General features: G+C 39.8%; 1 protein-coding gene and 1 long non-coding RNA gene across 3 annotated transcripts in view; one reads left to right on the top strand and one right to left on the bottom strand.

Moving 5' to 3' along the window:
• Window positions 1–509: 509 nt before the first annotated feature.
• Window positions 510–5,848, top strand: LOC144312862 (uncharacterized). Its single transcript, XR_013378489.1, has 2 exons — window positions 510–1,230; window positions 1,588–5,848. It is a non-coding gene; the product is annotated as an uncharacterized LOC144312862 (long non-coding RNA).
• Window positions 4,805–24,797, bottom strand: part of LOC144312860 (chondroitin sulfate proteoglycan 4-like) — a 67,897-nt gene continuing 47,904 nt past the window's right edge. For both annotated transcript variants that reach the window (XM_077895988.1, XM_077895989.1), the window contains 2 exons: window positions 18,420–18,603; window positions 4,805–17,553 (listed from right to left, as the gene is read on the bottom strand). In XM_077895988.1, the coding sequence (XP_077752114.1) occupies window positions 15,506–17,553; window positions 18,420–18,603 (2,232 nt within the window). In that variant the 3' untranslated portion in view covers window positions 4,805–15,505. The remainder of the gene's footprint in view (window positions 17,554–18,419; window positions 18,604–24,797) is intronic.

Genomic DNA, 24,797 nt, shown 5'->3' with positions numbered 1-24,797 from the left:
GGCCTGCTGTGATTCCTCAGGGGCCCAGGTTCCCAGCCAAAATGCCTCGCATGAAGGACTTCAAACCAGTTTACATTCAGTTCTAATGTTACAACCATAAAAAGCTCTGAGAAGAAACTGTTGTAATTTTACCTTAAAACGTCTTTGTTAATGCTTCTGAATGTGATCAGCTCTGATCTCTCTCCAGTAGAATGGGGAAAATGTTCTATCTCTTATAAGGCAAGACATTTAAGAGTCCTGTCTTCTGAACTGAGCTGCCAAATTCTCTGTATTTTTTAAGGCACTGGAAGACTGTTTGTCAGACCTCCTGGAGAAAGCCCCAGCCCCTGTTTCTGCAGCGCTGGAAGGTACATTGCTTGGGGAGGGATGTATTCCATGTGTGGACCTAGCTGGCAGAGACTCAGCCAGCATCTGCATTCGGTCTGGACCATTTGCTTAGGAAGAAAATTATGATTCATGCAGAAAGCCTATAAAGCTAGAGAATATGGGGCCTGCAGGAAACAAAAGGGGGTGATATGTTGGGGGTGATTATTCCAGTCTTCTTTGTCAAAATGAGACAATCCCTGAAAAATTCATGGGAACTTTCCTTTTGAAAGCTCAGACTCTATCTCTGTGTCTTCTGGGAACTATCCCCTGTGGCTTTGTGAACTAGCCTCCCTGTCTCTTCTTTACAGTGGGAAGTGGAAATGCCTGTCTCAAATTGACGTGCTCTAAAGACACTAGAGTTCCAGTCTTGCTCTGGACTCACCTTCTGACGCCTGGATCTGAGGCTATGTTGTCACTCTAGAAAGCCATCCAGCGTTTCTCATCCACAATCTATTTTGTCGTCAGGGCAGGTCAGATGGAAATTTATTCTACATGGAAACCTCAGATTATTTGCCTTTCCTCTAACCAATAAGCCCTTTCTCTCACTGTCCTGACCCAACTGCCATCCTCCCCTCCTCTCGGAACCATGCTCTCCCCACTCCCTCCCTACGTGTTTCAATAAAACAGTTGTTTTCAATTACATTCCACAGCTTGGGCGAGCATTTCTGAAAGCAGCTTCCTAGTTTTCAATTGACCGTGGCAACAGCAGCCTCAGAGAAGAAAACTCTTTCCAGGAAAAATGCAAACTTCATTTACTCAGAAAGTAATCTGAGGCTTCTTTTTCCATTGCAGAACAACAAAAATCACTGGGGGCTTTCCTGTGCTCATCGGGAGAGGTTTCTCGGCAAAGCACTCTATGGAGAAGTAAGTCCATTGGGGTAGGATCAAGAGGCCATAACATCGACTTGTGGCCTCTGGAGCTGGGCGGAAACCCAAGAAAAGCAGGAGCGAAAGCCCAGGTCTTTCACTGTGGGAGAGTATGTGAAATAAAGTCCAAAACGAAGCCTTACAAAGTCTGCAAAACTAAGCTGTTTCTTCATCCATGACATGAAAAGCTTGGAACTGCTTGCCCTGAGTGCTGATAGATAGGAGACAATGAGGAGAAGGCAAGATGAAGGGACGAAGGAGAATGATGATATAAGTCAGGAAAGGGGGTCGAGGCCAGGCTCAACCACAAACCATCTGACTTTGTGCTCGAGAATTTTCTTGTGTTTCTTTCAGATCCATTTTCCACCCTCTCCACCCTGCTGTTGAGAGGCTGCTCCCCAAGGGCTGAATCAAGAGCAACCAGGCCCTCCAGCTTCTGGTTGGGGTCAGTGGATGGAAGCCCCTGGAAGGAGATCAGAGGGAGGAGGTGGACTGGGCATTGATTCTCCAGCTTCCTCCCCCTACTCTAGAAGGTTGTCCACTTCTATCCCCTGGAGGCCACAGCCAGACTGCCATGTGTTCTCCAACTCCTGGAACCACTCTTTTCTTTTGTCCTTTCTGTCTGTGGGGTAGAGATGGCTCCCTAAGGCTGCAAGCTCTGGGGATATGGAGCCATACTTGTTATTTTTTCTGAATCCTGCCCAAGTCTCTGTAGAGTCCATGATGAGATAGATGGTAGTTTGGTGTCCCTCCTGGGACCCTGAAAGCTCTATCACCCAATTCAGCTTTATCATGCTTTTGGGCATAGGGACTCTGCATCTCCCAGGGTCCCTCCATATTCTCTCAGGGAAGAAAAGGTTGTATGAAAGCCGTGACTTTTCATTCTTCAACTTGAAAACTGAGATCAAGAGAAGTAAATCATTTATGGGTTCTGCCTGCCTTAAACTGTGTTCTGGAAGCCACCAGAAGGAGGGTGAGGAAGGGGAGAGTAACAGGATAACCCCTCATGCTTCAAGACAGTAGCTCTGTTTTATCTACTTAACAAAATTTACGGAGGTACCGACATGGCTCAGTTGATTAAGCGTCTGCCTTCAGCTTGGGTCGTGATCTCGGGGTCCTGAGATCAAGCCCTGCAAGGGAGAGGAGGGGAGGTCTCGGCTCAGCAGGGAGTTTGCTTCTCTCCCTCCCTTTGCCTTACCCATCCCACCCCCTGCTTGTGTTCTTTCTCTCAAATAAATAAATAAAATCTTAAAAAAAAAAAATTTCAGCAGAAACTCCAAAGTATTAGAGAATGGAGATGATTGCCAGAGAGTACGGTGTGTTAAGCAGAAAAGCTGGTGTGTAGACTGGAAATGAATGCAAGCCTGCTGCCATTTTAGCTGAAGAACCCATGTTCTGGGAAGAGCTGAAGGCAAGTGCAGTGGGAGCATTTTGCATCGCCTGCCTGCCACATTCCTCCTTTTAGAATGGACTAGTTCTTGGAGCGCTGATGCAGAGGGGGCTGCTGATGGCAACCCCACCCCATCACAGCCACAGCTAACTGCATTCCAGCAGACACCCGGCCCAGGAGCAATGCATCCATAGGCTAGTCTGAGAAAACAAGTTTCTTCCTCTTGAGAATTGGAGCCAGGTAACCCCCAGTTGTCATCAAATAATGTTATGCCATACAGCAACAGTCACGCGGCACGGGCAGCAGGGAGAGACTTAGGCCTTCTAGAGGCTTCGGCTATTTGAAGCCATGAGGAAAGTAAAACTAAGTGCTTTGCGGCAGAAGCCAGTTCATTGCTGATATAACAGAGCAGACCACAGAGAACATCTTTCTTGTTTTCTCCATGTGGTCTCTTGTCTCGGCTTCTAATATCTGTGCAAACTCTGTCATGCTGGCTATTCTTTCCTGCCATTGGACTCTAAGAAATTTTCCCCAAAATTTACTAGCAAATGCTCTATTGTTGTGCTTGATTGAGAAACGAATAAATACATGGATGGAGCAGAAAGGATGAATCTTCCTTACAGAAGAATTCCACATAATATATGAAGATCTTCCTCCTTCAGTCAATAGAACTTAACTTCCCTCCTCTTAAGTGTGGGCTGCACTTGGTGACTCCCTTCTAACAAACAGAATAAAAAGAGGAAAAATAGGGATGCCTGGGTGGCTCAGTGGTTGAGCATCTGCCTTCGGCCCAGGGCGTGATCCCACAGTCCCGGGATTGAGTCCCACGTCGGGCTCCCTGCATGGAGCCTGCTTCTCCCTCTGCCTGTGTCTCTGCCTCTCTCTCTGTGTCTCTCATAAATAAATAAATAAATAAATAAATAAATAAATAAATAAATAAAATCTTTAAAAAAAAGAGGAAAAATAATGACTCTAGAGTGGAGAAACCTGGCAGATGACACTATAACCACTGATCAAGGTGAACATCGCCAGTGACAAGTCACATAGATTTCATGTACCCTCTGATAGTGACCCCTTGAAGGGAAAAGGCACTTCACTTCTGTGGTATTTTTGCTTTGAAATTCCTAACTCCTGTCAAAAAAATGAAAAAAAAAATACCCAATAAGTCCAACTAGAGGGACATTCTATAAATAACTGATCAGTCCTCTTAGAAAACAAAGAAAGACTATAAGCCATTGTCACAGATGGAAGATGGGAGACAGAAAAGACATGACAACCAATGGCAAAGTGATATCCTGATTTGTATACTGGAAAAATTGAAAAGGAGACATTAGTGGAAAAGCTGGTGAAATCCAAATGAAGTATATAGCTTAGATAATAATGCCATACCCAATGGTAGTTTCTTAATTTTGATAAATGTATCACGGTTATATAAAATATTAACATAAGGAGAAGCTGGACGAGGGTACATGAGGACTCTCTGTAACTTTTTTTGAAAATTTATAATTATTTAAGTTAAAAAAAAAAGAGAAGAGAAGTTCACTGAATCTCCAGGAGCACCAGAGGACCAGTTATGGTGGCTACAGAGCCAGGAACTGTTGCCAGACCCACAGTGTTTGGCCCAAAGAACTGGACCAACAAAGACTATGTAACCCATGCTGGGCGCAGACACTACAGGCTTCACCACCAACACCACAAACTGGGCCCTTATCTGTCATCACTGCCTTCGAAACTAGATGTCACTTCTGCTACCATCATGTGTCACAGTGTGTTAAGCAGGAAAGCTGGTGGACTTGGGACAGCCCCTGCTTCCTCCCAGTGGTGGCTATGTTTGCATGCTAGCTGCAGGAAGGTTGGGACTTGAGTATCTGACATTTCAGCTTCTGTATCTGGAAGAGAGAGCTCTACCTCAAAAAATAGGAGATTTCCCAGTCATAAGTATGCTTAGCAGCCAGAAAGAAGGATAAATGTCCATTAAGGGACTGAGATCTTCTAACTGGAGTGATCAGACAAGGCTTTTTGGAGGAAGAAGAAGGTAGACAGGCAGTAATGTAGTGAAATCAGATTTGGAATAAAATTAAACAGCATTCAGCACTCAGCCCTGTAGTGGAGGTGAGATTCTGATAAACAGAAATTCATCATTCTCACAAAAAGGTTATGTTGAACAAACAGTACATAAAGTATAAGAAGAAAACAACTTTATTTTTGTCTTTCACTGACCCTTTCAATCAACTATGCGGGTCCATGTCTACTATGTTTTCAGTCAGGTAGGGAAAGTTCTCAGGAATTTTCTAGTCACTCTTGGGTCATACACACAATTCTAGGGTCATTTCAAGTCACAAATTACAATTTCAGATTAGCATTAAAATGTCAGCCTTATATATTAGTCAAAATTTCAAATTTGCTTCTAAGTTGAGCCTTCTTCCCCTCCTCTGATTTGGGCCTCAAGTCAAGGAAGAAAAGGGTAGCTCTTCTCTCACATTTCTTCTTCTGGCTAATCAGGTTTCAGCCTCTCCAGGAAACATTCCTACTTACCTGTAAAGTTAGAATTTGTAATCTCTGTTTTTGCACAAGCTTAAAGTGACTTTTCTCATGAGCTTTGACATGGCTCTTCAAAGATTTTTGAAGATCTCTTAACTGCAATTCCTTGGCAGGGCAAAATGCAAGTGTTCTCTGGCTGGTCACTTCCTTTCCCCCCTCATTTTCTAGAAATCTAGGAGTTCCTCAGCTTCTCTCTCTGCTTAAGTCTTAAGTCTCTACGCCACCCTCTTAATTGGCCCTAAGATGACCTTATGCCAGCTTGCTCTCTGGATCCACTTCTAGTCACTCATTATTGACCTGACAGACTCTGGAAGGGCTCACCTCCCTCCTGTCATGGGTACCTCTTCATTGTATCATCAAAACAACTGTTTCATTGAATCTCCAGGAACAACTCACACTTTAGACTATTCTGTGCTCCTCAGGTGCAGGGAACATATATTAAGCTCAATGTAGATCTCTTGAAGCCCCTTTCCCTAAGCTTAAGTTAAAAGTTCAGACACTTCCATCTCTTTTCTTAAAGGAAGAAAAAGGGTAGGACTCATGACAAAAACAAAACAAAACAACACACAAAAACAAACAAACAAACAAAACAACAGCTCTAAAATTCTTCTTTACCTGTTTCCAATTCCTGACTCTTCCACCCAGAATGTGGAGGAGGAGTTTAAGAGTCATCTGGCCTGTTTTCTGTCATTTCTTTTGAAAATATTTTAGCATAGCAAAGCCTTTTACATCCAGCTGTGGCATCTCTTGACTTGATGCTTTTGTCAAATCTTCCCTTTTAACATCCTGTGATGCTAGGATATCCATCTTCAAAGCAAACAAAGCTTGTATGATCCCTCCGGTTCTTCCCGCTTGCTGGAACGACCTAAACCTCAACAATCATCTCGGGTGAGCTGGGATAGGGCCAGCAGCAGACATAGCCTCCTAAGGTGGAACAATGCATGGTCAACTTCTCCAGTATAGTTCTAGTGGATTTTCCTGTCCCAGAGGCCTACTCAAATGCCAGTTATCTTTCCAAATATGATCTGTGCACAAAACCAAGATGAAATATTTCTGCTTCTCTTCACAGGTTCAAACATTTCAAATGCCCCAACTCATTCTATTTCTATTCCACAATAAAGCCAACCTTCCTAGGGTACCTGGTTGGCTCAATCGGTTAAGCATCTGCCTTCAGGTCACGTCATGATCCCAAGGTCCTGGGATTGAGTCCTGCACCAGGCTCCTTATTCAGTGGGGAATCTGCTTTTCCCTCTTCCCTTGCCCCTCCTCCAGCTTGTGCTCTCTCTCACTCCCCTCTTTTTCAAATAAATAAATAAAATCTTAAAAAAAAAAAAAAAACTTCCCAGATTAAACTTGTTTGATTTCCATTCAATATACATTCTTCTGTTTGAGCTCATTCCCCTGAAATGAGAAGCTTATAACAAGAGTGCTAACAGGATGCAAAATCTTCAAAAAACATTAGCAAACTGAATCCAGCAATATATATAAAAGATTATATACTATGACCAAGCAAGATTGGTTGGTTAAATATCTAAAAAAAAAAAAAATCAACTAATGTAATATATCATACCAGTAGAATAAAATACAGAACCACATGATCATCTCAATAGATTCAGGAAAAAAATTTGACAAAACTCAATTCCCTTCCTGATGAAAACACTCAATAAACTAAGAACAGAAGGAGATGTCCTTAACCTGATAAAAGGCATCAACAAAAAAACCTACAATTAGCAATAACCTAATGACAAGACAGTGAAGCTTTCTCCCTAAGATCAAGAACAAGACAAGGAAGTCCACTCACACCACTCCTATTCAACATTGTACTGGAGATTCTAGCAGGGGTAATTAGGAAAGAAAATGAAATAAAAAGGATCTAGTTTAGAAAGGAGGAAATAAAACTATCTGTATTTGCAACTGAAATAATCTTGTATATAGAAAATCCTGAAGAATCCACTAAGAAACAAAATAAAAATGCTGCTACAAACTTGCAGGTTACAAAATCAATATACAAAGATCAGTCGTATTTCTGCACACTAGCAGTAAACAAAACAAAAATTAAGAAAATAATTCAGTTTACAATAGCATCACCAAGAACAAAATATTTAGAAATAAATTTAACAAAAGAAGTGCACGACTTGTACACTGAAAACAACAAAACATTATTAGGGGAAAATTTTTTAAAAGACCTAAATAAATGAAAAGACATCCCATATTCATGGACCAGAAGACTCACCATTGCTCAACCATAAAATTAACAAAATCTCATCATTTGCAATGACATAGATGGACCTAGGGGGTATAATGCTAAATAAAATAAGTCAGTCAGAGAAAGACAAATGCCATGTAATTTCACTCATATGTGGAATTTAAGAAACAAAACAAATGAAGAAAGGAAAAAAGAGACAAACCAAAAAATAGACTCTAAAATACAGAGAACAAACTGATGGTTGCCAGATGGAAGGTAGGTGAAATAGCTGATGGGAATTAAAGAATATGCATATCATGATGAGCACTGAGTAATGTATAGAATTGTTGAATCACAGTATTGTACACCTGCAACTAATACAACACTGTATGTTAACTATACTGAAAATAAATAAATGAATGAATAATTTTTTAAAAAAGATACAGTAGTCCTCAAATTTATCTACAGATTCAATGCAATCTCTTTCAAAATCTTTGCTGCCTTCTTTGCAGAAATTGACAAGCTGATTTTAAAGTTTGTATGGAAATTAAAGGAGCCCAGAACAGCCAAAGCTATCTTGAGAAAGAAGAACAAGGCTGGAGAACTCACTTCCCAATTTCAAAAGTTACTGCAAAGTTACAGTAATCAAAATAAAGTGGTACTGGTATGACTGTGTGTGTGTGTGTGTGTGTGTATACACACACACACACATATTACATGTAATATATATGACATATATGTGATATATAATACATATATAGATAATCAATGGAATAGAATTGACAGCACAGAAATAATTTCTCACATTTATGGTCAACTCATTTTTGATACAAGAGTAAAGACAATTAAATGGGAGAAAGAACAGTCTTTTCAACAAACAGTCTTGGGACAACTAATTAGCCACACACAATAGAACGATCTTAGGCTCCTACTTCATACCATAGACACCATATATTAAAATTAACTTAAAATGAATCAAAGAGAGAATTTTAAGACCTAAAGCTATAAAGTCTTAAAAGAAAGTGGAGACCTACATTTTTATGACTTTGGATTAGGAGTTGGTTTCTTAGATACAAGACCAAAAATACAAGCAACAAGAGAAAAAAATAGATAGACATCACAATTAAAATGGTCTGTGTTTTATAGGACATCAACAAAAAAGTGAAAGGACAACCCACAAAATGGGAGAAAAATTTTGAGTATCATATCTGACAAGGATTACTTTCCATGATATGTAAATAACTCTTACAGCAAATAACTCAATTTTTAAGATGGACAAAGGATCTCAATAGATGTTTCCTTTCACTCATATGAATAATGTAAGAAATAGAAATAGTGAAAGGGACCATAAAGGAAGGAGGGAACTGAGTGAGGAAAAATTAGAGAGCAAGACAAACCATGAGAGACTCCTGACTCTGGGAAACAAACAAAGGGTTGTAGAAACGGAGGTGGGTGGGGGGATGGGGTAACTGGGTGACAGGCATTAAGGAGAGGAGGTGATGTGATGATCTTCAGATGACATTCAGTATAAATGAATGTTATACTACGTGTTGGCAAATTGAATTTAAATGTAAAAAATAGACATTTCTTTAAAGAAGATGTACAAATGGCCATGTACATGATTGCACAGCTCCATGAAAATACTAAAAACTATTGAATTGTATATTCTGAGTAGATTATTTGGTATGTAAATAATATTTCAATAAAGCCTTACCAAAACAAACGCTGAGGTAGTCTTTACTTTGAGGAGCCATGAGCAGTGCTGAAATGAAATGCAGAAGACCATTTCTCAAATATTACAAAATGCAGTAAATTTGGTCTTGCTAAAAGTTGTGGTTAATGAGTTATTGTTTTTTAAACCCAACACAACCAGCAGAGAACCTACAATGAAGCGTGAGATTTTTAACTAGATGGTGGTTTGGTAAAGCCCTGGCTCCTCTTTGGTTGATCCCAAAACAGCCTCTGGTTAGGGTCTGCCACTACTACAAGGCCTCCTGGCTCCCAGCAGACAGCAGTGTCCCAGTAGACCTGGGCTGTGTGACCAAAGGGATCCCACTGGGTGCAGGCCTCAAGGTAAGTAACCCAGAATTAACTGAACCATGAGGCAGTGGACCCCTAGCAGTAGGGCTCATAGTCCCAGGGCACATGATACAAGGAGAATTAGATTTTAGCCTATTGTCCTAGCCTGGGTTTCCTTTACAGCAAAGGCTCATCTGTGAGTGGGAACAGGAGCAAGGGTTAATACATAGGGAGGAAGAATGTTCACACACCCATGTGATTTGTCTTGATTTGTCTTTAATCTTTAGGACATTCTGAGAAGCCTCACAGAATGCATCTTAGAACTGTTTACCCCTGGGTTGAAAAAAAGAAGTATTTATTCCTCAGCTTCTCTTTGCTGCTGGGTAAGGGCAGTAAGTGGGGAAGTAACTCTCCCACTTCTGGGTTGTGCAAGCACAGGTTCCCACAGGCATGGGGACAGAGGGACTTGGGGAACACTGTACATTCATTGGCAGCTGTACATATGCTCAGAACTGGTAGCCACAGTCGTAGCTGGAGGAAGAAGCCAAATTGAGAGAATTTGAAGCAATGCTTAAGAGATGTCTGATGCAATCATCCACTAGGTTCTGTGACATCTCAGGATCAGCTACAGAATTAGCAGGGCCCAGTGAGGCATAAAAATGTGGGCGCTTTGTTAAAAAATTATTGGAATTTCAAGATGGTTACAGCAGAGCCTTAAGCCAAGCCCAGAGTGCTCCTGAGCCCTGTGTGGCTGCACTGGTTGCATATGCCCAGGAGCTGGCCTTGTCTGGACTCTTAAATAGCAAGTTACTCCTCATCCCCATGCCTCACCTCACCTCACCTCACACACACAGACACACAGACACACAGACACACACACATCCCAGGGACACCTGACCACATCTTCCGAAGAAACACCAACATCGAGGAGCTCTCTTCCCTGTCTCTCCGTCAGCTCTGGCCACGTAACTATAAGTGAAGCCTCAATGGGGGTTCGTGACTCTGCTGGTGTGTGCTGAGTTTTTCCAAGCCATGGTCAAATCTGGGCAAAGGAGAAAATTTTTCATAAAGCTGTTTATTTTTTTCCCATAAAGTTCTTTATTATAAGACTTTGTCCTTAAGAAATGAAATTATAGTGATGGTAAATAGGACTTTTTATTTTGGTAAGATATGATATTAATATTTTTAAGTGGCAATCCTTGTCTTGGACTTAAAAAGAAAATCACTGGTCTATGAATGACTGAGAATAATGTGATGGGAGGTGGGAGAAGGGATATAGGTTTAAAATCAAAGGCCTAATTGATGTAGGGTTTTGAACCTGTTGGGACAGGAAGGGAACAAAGCAGGGTTTTTCATCATAAGTTCAGAACCCCATATAAGATAGAGAACCATCAAAACCTCTGAGATCCGGGCTGCCCTTGCAAGTGTTCCTGACATGCTCTTTCTTTCATCCATTTTCTTGCCAAAGCTCCATTCAAGGATGAAGGGGAAAGATTCCCTGCCCAGTGGAACATGAGCATTTGGGAAGCTCCTCTAAAGAATATGTCATCTATCCTTAAATCATCCACTGAAATTCTACTACCAGTAACCTGCTGCTTTGGGTAGAATATGAATAGCCTCTGGTTTACTTAAGTGATTTAATGCGCTAGTTCTTTAATTAATTAATTAATTAATTAAAAGATTTACTTATTTTTAAAAAATTTTTTTTTTAGATTTACTTATTTTAGAGAGAGAAAAAGCATGAGTGGGAGAGGCAGAGAGAGAGGGACAAGCAGACTCCATTCTGAGTTTGGAGCCTGATGTAGAGCTCAATCTCACAACCCTTAGGATCATGACGTGAAGCTGAAGCCAAGAGTTTGAGGCCTCAACTTGCCACTGAGGCACCCTTTAAAGAACCCATTAATTCTTTTAAAATGCATTAAAACTGTAGGTAAGACAATTTTTTGTGGCAGTTAGTATAGTGCCTGATGCACTGAGAATATTGTACAAAGATGAAGATGAATGATGACAATGGTGATGATGATGATGATGAAGATGATGATATTAACATCACTAAATCCTAACAAAACCCAAACAGGTAGGTAGGTGCTAATATTATCCTCAATTTTTGGCCAAGGAAACTGAAATTCAGAGATGCTGAATATGTTACTCAAAGCCACACCGCTTAGAAGCCGAGAGCCAGGGTCCAAAGCAGATGCAGTGTCACTGGGCCTGGTGGGGCACCTAGAGAGACAGATGGTACCAAGTGGTGCTTAGTGGGTCAGAAAGCTCCCTCATTTCTCACTATACTGCTGGATGGGCAGTACTGGCTTAAAAGCGCTTCAAGTGAAAACACAAAGCCCTTTCTTGACCTCTAGTTCTTTTTGTACATCTTTTCCTATACCATCCTCTCTACTGGCACTCCTTATGTGATTCTGGAAGAACCTACTAGAGGAAACAGACCGGAAAGATTCTTTCAGGACCACATCTTGCATCTTCAGTATCTAGGAACAGTATCTAGTACTGCTCACATACAGTAGGTGCCTAATAAATGTTGGCCAATCGTTATGAGAATGTAGCCTCTTCCAGGCCTCTGTCAAGCAGCCAGTGGTGTTCTTCAGCTTCCAAGCCAAAGGTTCCATCATTGAGTATGCCTCACAGTAGACCCCATGCCCACTTTCAACCCGACATCTGTCCCTATACATGGCCAACATCAAACTCATTATTGATAACAATGCTACTGAAAGATACAAGAGGTGCATAGCACAGTCCCATTGTCAAACTTGGGGAATATCATCTGATTTTTTCCATCACCTTCCATTACCTACACCCACCCTCCAAATGTGTCTACTACAATCCTGGAAATCTGAAAAACCAGAGAGTAGGGATAGCACCTGTCCCACACCACCTAATTAATGAAGGACTCTAAGGAAGCGCACCAGGTGTTTGACCAGGGTCCCTGAAAGATTAGAATTTGTCAATGCCTACAGATATGGAAAAGTGTTAGACCCTTCACTCCCAGCCCATCCCAAGGTATACCTTCTTTTAAGCAAAAATCAGCCATTCTTCTGACATTAACCTTTGGTATCCACTTATTAATGGTCTGGCCACCTGTTAAGTGGTACTGAATTCATTATGACAGAGACTATGCAGTTGTAGCTCTGTGTATGGGAGAAACCATTTCAAACTGATTTTCAATTCCCAAAACTTTAATTTTCAACACTAAACAAGGATTTGCCAAAGCTTTTTGTTTAGTTTTATATTTGAGCCAGCACCAAAAGGTAGGCATTTTTTTTTAATTGAATCCATCTGTAAATCAGAAGAATATTCTAGATGTTCTGGAAGAAAACTTTCCAAGTTCTATATTAATTACTCAACTAATTACTGAGTTTTGACATCTGGATCTCATGCTGATGTTCCCGCTCTAGCACACACACTCACAATGTGCATTATCATTTCAAAGCATCAGTGTCTGTTTCATTCCAACACGGACACTAATTTTATTTGTATAAAGTTGCAGAATTAAAAGGAAAAGAGAAGGGGAAATTGGACTTTTTTGTTTGGCCAGGCTGGTAATCTTAACTTCACAGATCTTATAGTCAAAGCAAGGAAGAGGCCAACATGGTCATAGAGCCAACTATATCTGGCTCTTCCACAAAGAACAGGCATTCTCCTTGCCCAGCTAAGAAAAAACAAAATCCGCTTACTGGATGCAAAGATGTTCCTTAACCTTACCTTTCTGCGTGCAGACTCAAGTACACACTGCTATTCTGTTCCTTCAGAATACTCTGCTGCTTAGAACAAGCTTAAGAATAATTTTGAGTTGCATAGTGATCAAATCAACCTTGGGTTAAGATTCTCAGTCCTCCTCCTTTCTAAAAGGGTCAAGTATGAAAACACTTAAAAGGGGCTACATATAACTCAGGAATACAGAAAGACAGGAGAAAATCACTTTAGGGAGAAGAGAAGTTTTCTTTAGTACCAGCTGTCCATAGCGTTAGAGCCAGGGATCTAATACATGGGTAGTTATTTCTAGGCCCAAGTATGCTATGCTTTCATATATTCTGTAGATTATGAAGTCTGTTTCCACAAAGAGCAGTTAAAACTGGGTTGGGACAGAAAAGCAACCTAGAGGAGCAGAAAAGGGAAAGGATGAGAAAAAATTCTTGTCCACATGGAACGTATCAGAGGCATTCGACTTCTGGGGACCCTTTGACCTCAACCTCATCTTTACCTTTGTAAATATCCTACCTCCCTTCTTTTATTGTCTCCTGATGTATTCCACCTGTTAGTACAAGGTAAAACCTTTTCCTTTATCAAGGAATATAAAGAAATGAGTCCTCCCTCCAGTTTTGTTTGTTGGATGCCAACTACACCTGTTGTGAAAACCAAAAATGTCTTCAGACCCTGCCAAATGGCCCCCTTCCAGGGGCAATTCTTCCTTCCACCCTAGAAACACTAGCCACTGGTTTTTAGAAAATCATTAAAATATGAAAAGGAGACATTAAAGTAGACATCCATTTGAAAGATCAAAATTCTTATTTCCCAAGTATTTCATATTTGAAGACTATTTTAGCAAATCCTATTGTAACTATATGGTGGGCTCATCCACTGATCTCTGACATAGCAGAATCTTCTCCCAGCCCCAGGAGAGATCATTAGTCATGAGAATTCCATTCCCTTTTGCCCATTTCCCCATTCTAGATTGAGACATAAAAGGGGGAAATGTTTGAGAAGGCCTCCCCTTATAAGATTAAATAATAATAATAATAAATAAGATCCTCTCTAAAAAAAAAAGTCTTTCATATCTGTTTTTTTTTTTTCCCCACTAGAGTGTCTGTCTTGAATGTGATGGTACTGCTAGGAACATTAGCAGTCCCTCATAATCCCAAGGAACTAAGCAAAAAAAAAAAAAAAAGAAAGAAAAAAAAAAAAAGAAATGCACAACAGCTTGAGGAAGGTAGGGCAGAAGGAACAAAAGGGCTTCAGTCCTTGATGACATCTTTGAACCACTGAATCAGCCTTGGAATGCCCACCTCAGGCTGCTTATTAGCTGAAATAATTCAACACTTTTATTGCTTAGCCAAATCAATAGTTGCAAACTGTGATTTACGGGTCAAATGCAGGAACTAGGAATTGTTTTTTATATTTTTAAAAGGTTGTTAAGAAACAAAGGTTGTTAAAAATAAACAAATGGGACCCTCAAAGTCTAAAATATTTACTACGTGGCCCTGCATGGATAAAGTTTGCCAATCCCCAATCTAAACCATTCATAGCGAATGTCTTGTGATTTGCAACCCAAAGCACTCTTAACTAATATTAGTTCTGGTATCTTCATTTTACAACTATAGAAACTGAAGCTTGAATCTGCCAATAGTAGGCTCAACCAGAGAAGTCAAATACAAATTTGCCATTTTTTTCAATTCATTGTAAAGTTAAGCCAAATTAAGGCATCACAAAACATTTAACAGACTTTTCTATTCATTAAGATTTCAAATCATGAATCATATTTGTACTACACATGTGTTTTTGCAAATCAGAATAGACAAAGCCTCTTGAGGAAACACAATATGCTCAGTGAATGCTTTCAAAGGGAGTCAGATTGTCCTACTATCTAGAGCACCAAGGCATTTCCTGCCATGGGAAGTCAAGTCTAGAGACTCCACGGAGGAAAAGACATTACAGAAATACATAAGAAGCAAAGTTGCTGATTTGATAAGTTACCTTTTCTGCTTGCTGATACAATTCCTATATTTTCTTGCTGACTCACTTAGAGAGAGTGAATCCTTACTGAAAAATATTCAAAGCCTTCCACCATTAATTCTAGCACCCAAGTTAATACTGCTGCTCCTAGTTGGACCATCATGTTTGGTAGCACCTTGATAAAGGGTTCAAAAATTCACAAAATCTTATACTCAGAGTCAGGTCCAGAAGGAGGCAAAGTTCATTGTGGAGAGCCCATAAGATGAGTGTTGTATGAGTTACAATAAACACTCGTCCACCTCTAGCCATGGGGCCATAACTGAGCACTGAGTGACTGGCAGGGCCAGACTTTTCTCAGTTGATCCAACCAACATCTTTGCCTTTGTATCACATCCCAACATTTCTGTGCCTATCCCAGTACAGTAAGTGGTCAATCAAGGACAAGAGCACTTAGTCTACACCCAATACTGGTTGTGCTTCAGTGTTGGGTTGGTTTGTCGGCAGAGGTTGACCATATCAGGATCCAGATTCATCCATGTCTCCCAAGGAGCACATTTCTCCACTGGCTCAGTAGCTGGAGAAGCCATTTGCTCATTTTGTGGGTCCCTGAAAAGACTGACTGGGGGACTGCTGGAGCTTTTTAGAAGGGGTGTCACTGTGACAGTGGGTACAGTTATGCTCCTTTCTGGCCTAGGACTTGGGGTTGTAGGTTCCAGACTGGTCTGGGGCTTGATAAGAGGTTTTGTCTTTTCTACCTTCTGGCCCAGCAGCCAGACACACAAGGCCACTGCAGTTACTATCAGCAGGAAGACCACCATAGCCAAGGGTACAATGACCATTAGAGGATAACTATTCTCCCTGGGCTCGGTGGGTGCCCCAGGACTGGCACTGGTGGTGTCTGGTGGCCAAATGACCCTGGTTAGAGAAGTCTTGCCATCCAGAGTAGGCTCTTCACCATGGTGTTGTCCCCATGGATCTGCTTCCTGCTGCATGGTCTGGGTCAGCTTCCCCAGAGTTTCTGTCTTTGCTGTGGGTCCTGAGGAAACTACGGGCTTCTCTTGAGAATGATCTGAAGTCACAAGATTATCTGCAGTAGCCAATAATGAAACATCAGGGGTAAAGGTTTGCAGACAGAGGGGGTCAGGTGGCACTATGGTGAAGGGAAGATAACCTATTGCTGGCTGTACATGGTCTGCCTTGAGCAAGAAGGTGAAGGAGTCATTTAGCATATCGATGCCTGTTAGGTTGGCATATGGATGAAGCATCAACAACCCTTGGTTAATGTCGCTCTGAGTGAATAGAGTAGTGTTTTCTATTGCCATGCCTTGGCCTACTCTTCGTACAAGTCTTCCATGAGCAGGGGATGCTATCACTTCAAATTTGGGATCACTGTTAGTCCTATTAGCAAGCTCGGTAGCATCAAGGTCCTTTCTTTTCAGATGATAAACCTCTCTGTTGGTAACTGTCAAGTTTGACATAACGCACAGTAAAGGCTGCACTCTGATGTTCAGCATTTGTCCAGTCAAGTTGCTTTCTGATGTAAATAGTGAGAAATATAGCTGGTCCTCTGAGGCAGTGAGATTTGTCATATGGTAAAAGAGTCTCCCTGAATACAGATCTTCCTGCCCAAAGCTGATGACCTTCTGGTTTTCAACGAGCAGATGCCCATGTTGGAGGGGCCATGTCATCTTGTAAGTGATTTGGGGGCTTCTCCCATTGGTCGTTGCTGACAAGTGAATATTGGTGATGGGGACAGTTGTCTGGCCTTGTGGGAGAAGTAGGTCAGTGAGGTTCACAAGGGTGATGGAGATGGGAATGACATCCAGGTGGAAGAGCTTATAGAGTGGGCGGTGTTGGCCATCGGTCACACTAAAGTAAAACACACCCGAGGATGGGCTTCCATCTTGTACAAACCATACCTGAGAGTTATCAATGTCGGCTTGCGTGAAATGGTGAATAGGTATGTCTGGATGGTGAGCCATTGCCAAAAAGCCATTATTAGGACTACGGATGATCATATATCTGATCTCCTCTGGAGGGCTGTCTAGATCTTCCACTCTTAGGTTTTCAGGTCCTACAACCAACCTATTTCCCTGCAGAACTTTCAACCGAAGCCCTTTTGTCTTTATTTCTGGTGCCTGGTCATTAACAGGAGAGATAGTGATGTTAAACATCTCTTCAAGGAAGTCAGTCTCCGGCTTGGTGATGGACTTGCTCTTTTGTTTTGGCCAAACGGCAAAAGTAAAATTATCAGCCAGTGATTCAGAGTCATCATGAAGGTATATGATTCCAAATTTATTAACTATATACTGGGAGAAATTGGGTTTTCCTTTGGTAATATTCCTCTCTCCAACGATAATGGTTCCATGATGAGGAAGAGATATAACCTGGAACCAGATTTCATAGGAAGATCGCTGAGATTTGGGCAACTTCAGTAAGAGGTTGGAAGCATCTAAATTAGATTGGTCAATGAGAACTTTGCCTCCCTCCTTGACAAAAGCTCCTGTAAAAGTGTAAATACAAAGAACAAAGTGGCATTTCATTAGAACTTTGGGATGACACCTATAAAGCTCTTTCTCTCTCAAATTTCCATATCCCAATGAATTACTATAAACGTCTTGGTTGGGATCCCTGGGTGGCGCAGCGGTTTGGCGCCTGCCTTTGGCCCAGGGTGCGATCCTGGAGACCCGGGATCGAATCCCACGTCGGGCTCCCGGTGCATGGAGCCTGCTTCTCCCTCTGCCTGTGTCTCTGCCTCTCTCTCTCTCTCTGTGACTATCATAAATAAATAAAAATTAAAAAAAAATAAACGTCTTGGTTGTTCAAGGACCTGAATTAGCACTGTTACACACCCACAGCATATAACAAATTATATTTTAAGTATACATATCCTAACTATTAAATCAATATTTCAGGCAAGAGCATTTCAAAATCCTGAGATTCATCCATAGAATGTTAATTTCTTAACTTATCTACTACTGGACTTTCTCTTGCCATGGAAACAGGTGCAGCTTTCAATATCCCTTTTCATGAAGGAACTTGACTTATTTGTTATTTTCATTTTCTATAGGTGGTTTTCAGTCATAGGCATGGTAAAGTCTCCAAGTGAAATTCTTTAGAGCTAATTTTTCATCTTTCCCCCAATTACTACTATTAAAGCTTATGAGAGGAAAGCGAAGAGGCCCAGAGAAAGAGCACATGTAAAGAAATAAATTTTATAACCAAATAAGTTTTATTTCAAAGGTTGATATCGTGGCATTGTTATGATATCGTGGCATTTCCAATTAATCAAGGAATACTTACTTCCAAATTGTCCCTACTTTAATAATTATAGATAAGCCACTGACCCATGTCTTTTGGTGGCTTTACCTGTATTTGCAAGCAGACGACTCTGCCGACCTGGTTCTGTAACTTCATATGAAATAGTAATATGAAACTCCTCAGGACTTAGAGCTGCTGGTGGAGAGGATGTCGTAAACGTGAAAGAGTCTTCTGCAGTCCAGCCAGTGTTTTCACGGTCCACATGTTGGTATAATATGACCTGTTCACTGACCTGTATAGACAGGAAGAAAAATCAGCCCCTGGCTTCAGGGATAATATGAGGACAACATGTATCCTAACTGAAGAAGATACAAGTCTTTTCAGGGTTTATTCTCATGCCCAAATTGTGCACATATCTATGCAAACACAAGAACACTAACAATGTGGTAACTTAAGTTTGTCAAACTTCAGTGTTCTATTGCAAAAATAGTTTATTTATCAGAGAAAGAAAAGCACATTGATTTTGAGATGATGAAGGCTATGGTACGTATATTTTAGAAAGTATATAATGAACCTTCATTTGCCTGTCTGATAATTTTAAAAACTATCAACTTATAACCAATCCTATTTCATATAATACTCCTACCCACATTCTGCTCAACAGCTTATTTTAAAGCCAACCAAACACCATTTTATCTGTAAATGTTATAGTAAATACCGACAAAGATGGCTCTTTTTAAAAAAAAGACTTTATTTATTTATGAGAGACACAGAGAGAGAGGTGGAGACATAAACAGAGGGAGACAAAATAAATAAATAAATAGAAGGAGGAGCAGGTCCCCTGTGGGGAGCCTGATGTGGGACTCTATACCAGGACCCTGGGATTATGACCTAAACTGATGCTCAACCACTGAGCCACCTAGATGCTCCAAAGATGGCTCTTTTAAAAATATAATCACAATATCATTATCACATATAAATATTATCAATAATTACTTAATATTTAATTAATAGTGTTTAAGTATCTCCGATGACCTAGTATATGTGAGGGTTTTTTGTTTGTTTGTTTGTTTGTTTGTTTTTGACATAGTTGCTTTGTTTGAGTCAGGATCTTTAGAAGTCCCCATGTCACATTTGTTTGATGCTTCTCATAGGTGTCTCTTAGTCTGTAGGTTCCCTTTCTCTGATTTTTTTCTTGTGATTTATTTATTGAAGATATTGGGTCATTTGTCTTATAGAGCTTCCTATATTCTAGATTTTGCTGCTTCAATCCCAATGGTATTGTTTAACATGTTCCTCTGTCCTCTATATTTCCAATACACTAGGAGTTAAATTTAGAAATGTAATAAGAATCAGATTTAGGTTTTTGTTAAAAATGTTTTTCAGGTTATATTATATATTTCCTCTGCATCTCATTGCAAGGCTGCTCCTTTTTTGAAAATGTTAGGATTAATAGGTGAATTCGAATTCTGCCACATTGATCCATCTATTTTTAAGTTCCCCATCACCCTTATCATCTGATAGTTTTACAGAGTCATTGAGATGACTGCTTAAGTTCCTTATTTTTTGCAGTGGCAAGGCATTGATATTTTTAATCATTCCTTCTTCATTCTTTTCTGGAATCCTTCTACAAAGAAGAATTTTCCCTCATCAGCTATTTGGCTAAACTGAAGTACAGTGTATGCAGAAAAGACAGGATAAGTACTTGATTCTTTCTCTTTATACTAATTTTTGGAAAAATGAGTCCCCTGGCTCCATGATCCAAATATACCCATTGGTTTTTGTTTTGTCTGTTTTGGGATCATTATAATCTTATGAGTTTTAGCATATGTATGATGTATTTCATTCCATTGCAGTTGTTATTCTCATTGATGTTCAAATTTCCCCATCTTGCTTAGGGTATTTTTCAAGATTTAATCTAAGTCCCTGATGTCTCTTGCCAATGAATGTCTTTTCTAGCTCAACTGATGGAGATGGGCTTTACCCAGTATTTTTTTGTCCAGATACCATATGAGTAGTCCTTTCTCTAACAACAGTGATTGAAAGTTCTCAATCTCGAACCACAGAAGGGAAGGCTAGAGAAAAAAAATATCTAATCTTTTCATTCCTGTAGGTCACATCTTTTTTCTGACCTGCCTTCTATTATAGTATCTGAACTTACAGGTAGGTTTTTTCAAGGTATCTGTGTCCATGTCAAAAATGCCTAGAATAAATTATCATATAATTTACAGAGCAGTTGAGTCTATTTCATCAGTCAGTATTTGGAAATACTGTATTAACTAACAAAAGTTTGGTGATGTATCACTCTGACTCAATACTGGTACAATGGATAAGCCTAGAATCAGAGTTCTAGAAAAGCTTCTGGTCTAGTGAGCTTTACAAAATATGAGCTTCCTATTTCCACAGTGTCCAAAAGCTGTTGGCAAGTTTTTTGTTCCTTTCCTATTCAAGGGTAAGGCAAGGAAATGCTGTCATTTGGGGATTTTAAATGGGAAGAAGAAAGTATCGTTTCTCAACATTTCTTCATAAAGAAGCAAGGTCATTCATAAAAAATTGGTTTCCCCAAAGATAATTTCTGGTACTGACTAGTAACTTTATGCTCTAGAAGTTTCTGGGAAATAAGTCAGTTTTATTTAGCAATTATACTATTTCTATTCTCAGCTGAAGATTTACAATAAAATATTAATCATAAATGTATTCCTCTTCCTAGAAATAAATAACTGTGCCATGGATTTTGGATTGGAGAATGGTTTCCAAAGGTTCCCATTCTGCTTGAGAGAGGCATAATATTATGACAAGAGACATCCAGCTTCTTAATATTAAAAGTAACATAGTCTACTGATTAAAAGGAAAAATTTTCTTGAAAGCAGCCATTCTTGTCCTTTGCTTCTTTGGGTTAAGTAAAAATTAACTTCTCTGAAAAATATAAGTTATTGGAATAATCTAAGGATCTTCTGATGTCTACAGGATGAATAGTAATTGTCTCAGGGAAAGAATGCTTCTCAAAGATGAGAACAGTTGAGATGAAAGTCAGAAATCTGAAGGAAATTAATTGGAAAGGAGCCCTGATCATAGCTGTGTACTTTGGAAGACTTCTGAAAGAGAGGTCTGCTATAAGTTCTGTTTTTGAAGTCATTACAAAAGTGAGAAATTGTGAATACCTTATTTACTCATTTTATGCTGGAGAGTGAGAGAATCAAATTAGATTCATCTTGAGTGTCTGAGCTTCAAGACTAAACAGTACATAATTGAAAGTGCTGAGCTAGAAGCAAAAGGGAATGAGTGTGTCTGTGGAATGTCAACTTGGCAGCCATGCCCTGAAGGAGCTTTGAGGTGAATAGAGTCTTTAATGTTTAAAAAAAGAGAGCTTTAAGAATCAGGTTCTAGGGGCACTTGGGTGGCTCCATCAGTTGAGCATCTTTTTTTTTTTTTTTTTTTTTTTTTTACACATTTCAGCTCAGGTCTTAGAGTCATGAGTTTTAGCCCCAAGTGGGGCTCCATACTGGGCATGGAGCCTACTTGAAAAAAATAATAAAATAAGACCAGGTTCTAAGGGGTGTGTGTGTGTGTGTGTGTGTGTGTGTTTGTGTGTGTGGTGAGAGAGGGCTGATAAAGGGAGAACAAGACCAAGACTTTAAGGGAAAATGTGTAAGGTAAACCTCAGAAGAAAAGGATCTCAGACAGGATTAGGAATTTTGTTACCTCAAATAGAAAGCGGCCCTAGGAACAATTTCCAACAGCTCTGCATATTTCTACTGTATTAAATATAGATAGATAAGCCACTTACTGGATACCTGGGCTCAGAGATTATGGAGAGAGGAGAGGAGAGGTTATTATTTCCCATGGATTTAGATTAGCCCAGATATTTTCTCTTTTACAGATGGAGTCTTTTTGGAATGTCATTAGATATTAAAATTTGGGGCCGCTTGGGTGGCTCAGTCAGTTAAGCGGCTGCCTTTGGCTCAGGTCATGATCTCAGAGTCCTGGGATCAATCAAGCGCCACATTAGGCTTCCTGCTTAGCAGGGAGTCTGCTTCTCCCTCTCACTCTGCCCCTCCCCTGCCTTGTGCTCTCTCTCTCTCTCGATCACTCTCTTAAATAAATAAATAAAATCTTTTTAAAAAGAAAATTAAATTTCGCAGAATTCCAACTAGTAAATGTGGAAGGAAAAACAGAATGAGAAAAATCACCATTTGTCAATCACACCGGTAATAAATATTTCACAGGTAAGAATCCTAAAATGATTGCTTACTTTAGTTGTGATGAAAAACAGAGTAGTTAAATAGTTTCAAAGTATTCCCTCACAAAATACTTAATTGCGAAAAGGAAAATAGTAGGTTTGCCAAGGAGAAACCTGAAAGATAGCACCTGACTAAATGGAGAACATCATCAGTGACAGAGTGGAGTGAGCATCAGTGCTTCCTGACGTGAGGCTGGAGGAGAACTCAGCATCTCTCATGTCAGACCTGCCAAAATGTACAACCTGAATAAGACTGTGATGAAATGTCCAATAAAACCAAGCTGAGGAACATTCTATAAATGACTGGCCTGTTCTCCTCAAAAAATGGCCATGTCACAAAAGTCACTGTGACTGCAGGATGCTTTCAGGTTAAAGCAGACCAATGACACCTGAAAACTAAATGCTGTTTTATGCTGTGGATTTTTTTCTTTAGGATATTCTTCTAGAGGATATTCATTGAAACAACTTGTGAAATTTGAGAAAAGGTGTTTTATAAAAAGCCAGTTCTGTGGCTTTTATGCCAGTCATTTAATCTCCCTGACCCTCCATTTCTGCATTAAAATATAGAATAACATCTCACTTGTAAATATGCATTTAACCTAATTAGTCTTTTGCCATATTAATGGCAAAACGGCATACCCTGGGCATTTCTAAGTCTTTTAGGAAAGCATCTAAGTCTTCACTAATCAATTCCTTATTAGGACATCAGAGGATTCCAGTTAAGATGGAAGGCTATACTTATTTTTTAAAAGGATCATGGCATGAAAATATTAAGCAATTAGAAATTTCTAGAATATGCCTAATAAAATAAATCTTTTCTTATAAAACCAAGAAGTAGTTAGGCTGGAATTTTGGCACATACTCTAGAAGCTTACTTCCAGTTGCTTTGTAAATAAGTATTAGTTCACCATCCTATACTTGACATTTCAATAAATATTTGTTTAATGAATAAGCTACTTAAAAAGTGCTTTACAAAATTTAATTATAAAGTATGTTTATATCATGAAGCTGTAGGAATAAGGCAATCCAAGACATTTCTTACCCATTGATTTAACAAAAACACAACCAATACCTTTTGCTGAGCCCTAAATATGTGCCAGACACTCTGCAAGGCATTTTATGTAACTCATTTTACTTTAGGGGCCTTATTATATACACTTGACAGATTTAAAAAAAAAACAAACCTGAGGTTCACAAAATGTAAATAATTCACTCATAGCCAATGAATGGGAGAGCTCAGTTTTTAATCTAGTCCCATGTAACTCCAGAATTCATGTTTTTCCTACTGCACTGCTCCTTCACTATGGAAAGCTCAATGAGATTCTAGGCAACTAAGAACTTCACGTGATTATGTGCTCCAACTTCAAGGAGTTTAGTAATGCAAAAAGTCAGTTGGTAGGTATAGCTGGGGAAGACAAATGCCGTTTTGTGGTCTGGCCTGGCTAGGACACAATCACTATTGGCCAGAGCTTGTAAGGATTCAAAGAAAGAGGTCATTTTATATGCTGTATTTATTATAAAAGGAAAGTTAAAGAGAAAATGTATTGTATATTTTCTTTTATACTATTGTCATTGTATATCAGGTACAAACGTCTCATAGGACCTTAGGAAAAAGAAGGTAGATTGAGGGGGAAAGGAGCTTCCACCTGGATCAAGGCTGAAGGTAATTCCTTTCTGGCCCCAAGGTGACTGGCAGATGTCCATTTTCTTCAAGCTAAGCTTTTTAAACCTGAAGGCATTTAAAAAAATATTTTATTTATTTATTCATGAGAGACACACAGAGAGAGGCAGAGACATAGGCAGAGGGAGAAGCAGGCTCCATGAAGGAAGCCCGATGTGAGACTGGATCCCAGGACTCCAGGATCACACTCTGAGCCAACCGCTCAACTGCTGAGCCATCTAGGTGTCCCCTGAAGGCATTTTTAAAGTTTCTCATTGTTTGCATGATTTTACACAAATCTCAGTGTTCTTCAGATATTTTTGTGGGGGTGGGCATGATATAGTTCTCTCTTTCTCTCTCTCTCTCTTTTTGTCAAGATAAAATTCTTAAACATTGAAATTTACAAAGAGTCATTATGAGTGCCTTGGATGAACCCGGGGTGAAGTGGGAGCTCTGATACACCATGCTTGGTGGAGTCAGCCATGACATGGAATCTGATACTTTTTTCCCTAAAACCGTGTAGATACTATAGATCCACAAAAGTACACGTGGACAAGACTGAGCATTAAGAGAATAAAATTGTCAA

Source organism: Canis aureus, chromosome 4 (assembly GCF_053574225.1).
Source record: "Canis aureus isolate CA01 chromosome 4, VMU_Caureus_v.1.0, whole genome shotgun sequence".
NCBI lineage: Eukaryota > Metazoa > Chordata > Mammalia > Carnivora > Canidae > Canis > Canis aureus.
Note: the sequence above shows the minus strand (reverse complement) of the source record. Positions and strands in the feature narration are given on the sequence as shown.